The sequence below is a fragment of the Nematolebias whitei genome, chromosome 22, assembly GCF_014905685.2.
Source record: "Nematolebias whitei isolate Nwh7 chromosome 22, NemWhi1, whole genome shotgun sequence".
NCBI classification, from domain to species: Eukaryota; Metazoa; Chordata; class Actinopteri; order Cyprinodontiformes; family Rivulidae; genus Nematolebias; species Nematolebias whitei.
Genome location: NC_056519.1, coordinates 1,506,647 through 1,510,361, shown reverse-complemented (window position 1 = coordinate 1,510,361; position 3,715 = coordinate 1,506,647). Strand labels below are relative to the sequence as shown.

The following is a 3,715-nucleotide window of genomic DNA, read 5'->3' as shown; positions in this document are numbered from 1 at the left end:
GAGTCGTTCAGGGAGTTCGAGTCGTTCAGGGAGTTTGAGTCGTTCAGGGAGTTCGAGTCGTTCAGGAACTTGGAGTCATTTGAGGAGTTCAAATCCTTTGCAGAGTTTTAGTAGTTCAGGCCGTTTGACTCATTTAAGCTGTTTAATTTGTCGAGGTGTTCCTCGTTAGGGGAGTTTGAGTCATTTAATTAATTTATTTCTTTAGTGCTTTACACAACCACGGTGGTGGTGCCCAAAGTGCTTAACAAAAACAGTAATCAACATGAGAACAAGTTAAAAACAAGAAAAAACACAACAAAATAACAAAATGTCATCACATATTTAGGTACTAAAAGCCTGTTGGAATAAAAAGTCTTCAGCTTCTATTTAAAATGGCCCAGTTCAGTAACCTGACGTAGATCAAGCGGGAGTTTATTCCAGAGTCGAGGTGCGGCTGCAGAAAAGCCACGGTCGCCCAGAGTTTATATTCTGTGCTGGGAACAGAGAGCAGGAGCTGTCGGACCTCAGAGACCTGGAGCTGAACAACTCTGTTCTGTGAGGAGCAGCGAGGCCATTCAGAGCTTTAAAACAAATACAAGTTTTAAATCTTTCTAAAACAGGCAGGAAGCCCAAACAGTGTGATGTGGTCCCGTCTAGGAGCGGCTGCTGCGTTTTGACCCAGCTGGAGGCGGCTCAGGGATGACTGAGGTGCACGACACAGAGTTACAATAATCGAGCCGAGAACTGATGAAAGCACGAACAGCTTCTCCAAGTCCCGACGGTTTAAAAATGGTTTGTTCCGTCCAGATCCGACCTCGAAACATGAGTCCATGCATTTATTACAGCCCGGCTGGACTACTGTAACTCTCTTTATGCTGGGGTCAGTCAGGTCTCTCTCTCTCGTCTCCAGCTCGTACAAAATGCTGCAGCTCGGCTACTAACAGGAACTGGCAGGTTTGAGCACATTACTCCAGCTCTGTCCTCTCTTCACTGGCTTCCTGTGCGTGTCAGAGTTGATTTTAAGATTCTTCTGCTGACATTTAAGTGTGTTAAAGGCCTTGCACCCTCAGACCTCTCCGACCTCCTTCATCCTTATTCTCCTTCTCAGGCCTTGAGATCATCAGACCAGCTGCTGTTGGTGGGACCAGAAACCAGTTGAAGCTCAGAGGAGATCGAGCGTTTTCAGTCGTGGGCCCTAAACTCTGGAACAATCTGCCCATCAACATTCAACAGGCCACCTCAGTCTCTATTTTTAAAACTCTCCTCAACACACACACGGACTCCCTGACATTTAACTCAGGGTGATCTCATTTGGTATTTCATCGTTTCTAATTATATTTCATGTTTTATTCCTGATGCTGCAATATCTTATTAATATTTGATGCTTTGATCTGTTTTGTTAAGCACTTTGATAACCACTAGTTTTAAATGTGCTATATAAATAAACTTGACTCGTTTGAACACAATTAGCAGTGTGCACACGCACATACAAAACTTACAATGACAGTCGTAATGTGACCCTCAGGAGGGAGGGGCGGAGTTTAATTCCTCAGGAGGGAGGGGCGGAGTTTAATTCCTCAGGAGGGAGGGGCGGAGTTTAATTCCTCAGGAGGGAGGGGCGGAGTTTAATCTGCAGGTGAGTCCAGGTTACAGAACTCCTCACTTGGAAAGTTTGAACTGACAAAGATCCCTGGATGGGAAGATAAACATCTTCAGCTACAGACTAGAAGATTTATTTATTTATTTGTTTGTTTGTTTGTGTAACCAGTGACTGACACTACACCAGCACTATCATTCTCCCATTTTCCTGTAAGTTTTTTGCAACTCTTTCTGCAGACTTTGTGCTATTTTAGCCGTTTGTACGTCAAAGTGTACATTCAGGAGACGGGTGCATTGGTTTCTGTTTTTTGTAACGTTTGTACTTTTGAAACCATTAAGCTTTACTTGAGAGAGGTTCCCCCAAAGAAATACATCAAGGTCTCTTTAATTCCATCAAAACATTCATTTTAAAATGTGCTTCAGCAAAATAAGTCTTTTTTTTCACTACCTTTAGCTTTTAGCTACTTTTGTGCTGCCTTTTAGCTTTTAGCTAACGTTTGTCCAGTTTTATTCAATTTATTTCAAACTGAGATTTCCTGCTGAAGGAAACGAAGCACCAACTTCTGAAAGACTAAATTCTGCAGGACGGACTTCTCGTCTTCTGTCCACACCGGGACATTGGGTCTTTGTCTTGGCGGGACATCAGAGTGGACTGGTGTGGGTCTGACAGCAGAACGCTGGGCGGCCCTCCTCTCGGTGGTTCTGATGGTTGTTTCCTCACGTTTGTTTTCTGTAAATGTTTCAGAAAGACCGAGGAAACTGGAGGATCCTGCTGAGCTCTTCGTTGAGGAGAACCTCCCTGCTGCTCTGGTATTCATGGTAAGACTTGAAGAAACTGAAGTCCACAGGCGTCCCCGAGTCATTCCAGTTTTACTGAGTCCACTCGGTTTGGCCCAGAGGCCGGAGGTTCACTGAGCCTTCATGGATCCTGGCTTGTCTCTGAACCTCAAACCTGTCTCCTTCCATCTGAAGGGGACAGTTTGGGTCTCCTTCCTGTCTAGAAATGTCTCCAGAAGACTTGCCCAACTCATAAATCTTCACAGAGTTGTCGCTGATCCGATTGTTGTTCAGTTCTTGTTCTTCTCCGTCAGAACCAGACTTCAGGTTTTTGTTTGCTCCGTAGGTTCGTGGCGTCCTTTGCATACTACGGTTCGGTCCTGAGCAGTTCGGAGTTGCTGGAGAAGAACCTGCTGTGTGTGACCAACGCCGACCGGGAGCATCAGGTCAAGCATCGCCATGACAACGGGCTTTGTTACTGCATCCCCTTCGGAACCAGCGACTACCAGACCCTGCTCATCAGCTCCCTGGGAGAGGTCGCATGTGAGTCAGGACCTAAGACCAGCTGGGGTTCTCAGTCCTCCAGTGGTCTGACCCTGAAACTGTCCCTCTTCTTCATCAGCTAAAGTTTTATTCAGCTGGGTGGTTGTAATATTCACTCTGTCCACTAGAGGCAGCAACATGGCCAACGTTGCTAAATTTAATTTATTGACCATAAAATAAAACAAAAATACTTTTTCTGTAACCAGTGACCCTGCATGAAGTCCTGGACCAGGTCTCCTGTCTGACCCACTTCCTGTCCTTTGTCCCCCTAGTGGTCCCAATAAACATCGCTCTGCTCAACGTGTTTGGACGGAAGACCACCCTGACGGTTCTTCAGCTGATGACAGCCTTTTTCTTCATGATGGTCAACATCTGCACCACCATGTAAGACCTGACCCCGCTGTCCTGATCTGAGAGTCCTGATGGACCAGGACCAGGTTTATCATGGATTCTTCCCTGGACTTTTTTCCTGCAGGTTTGGTTTTACGGTTCTGCTGTTCCTGCTCCGGTCTCTGGTCTCCATGAACTTTAATGTAGTTTACATTTACACCGCTGAGGTAGGTCCACTTTTCTGGTTCCAGACCCATAATCCTGGTCTCACTGGGGTATTCCAAAATCCGGTTCACGTTCTCCGGTGTGTTGTTTCCTCCCAGGTGTACCCGACCGTGGCCCGGTCTCTGGGGATGGGTTTCTGCACCTCGTTCAGTCGAATCGGAGGAATGATCGCTCCGTTCATCGCTCAGGTGCGTTCACTGACCTGCAGCTGAGGTGTGTTCACTGACCTGCAGCTGAGGTGCGTTCACTGACCTGCAGCTGA

At 46.5% G+C, this 3,715-nt stretch overlaps 1 protein-coding gene across 1 annotated transcript in view; it reads left to right on the top strand.

The window, feature by feature from the left end:
• svopl (SVOP-like) overlaps positions 1-3,715 on the top strand; it is a 7,437-nt gene that overhangs the window by 3,027 nt on the left and 695 nt on the right. Inside the window, exons 6-10 of the mRNA XM_037695872.1 lie at positions 2,324-2,397; positions 2,702-2,898; positions 3,171-3,282; positions 3,374-3,455; positions 3,552-3,641. Coding sequence (XP_037551800.1) covers positions 2,324-2,397; positions 2,702-2,898; positions 3,171-3,282; positions 3,374-3,455; positions 3,552-3,641 — 555 coding nt within the window. The remainder of the gene's footprint in view (positions 1-2,323; positions 2,398-2,701; positions 2,899-3,170; positions 3,283-3,373; positions 3,456-3,551; positions 3,642-3,715) is intronic.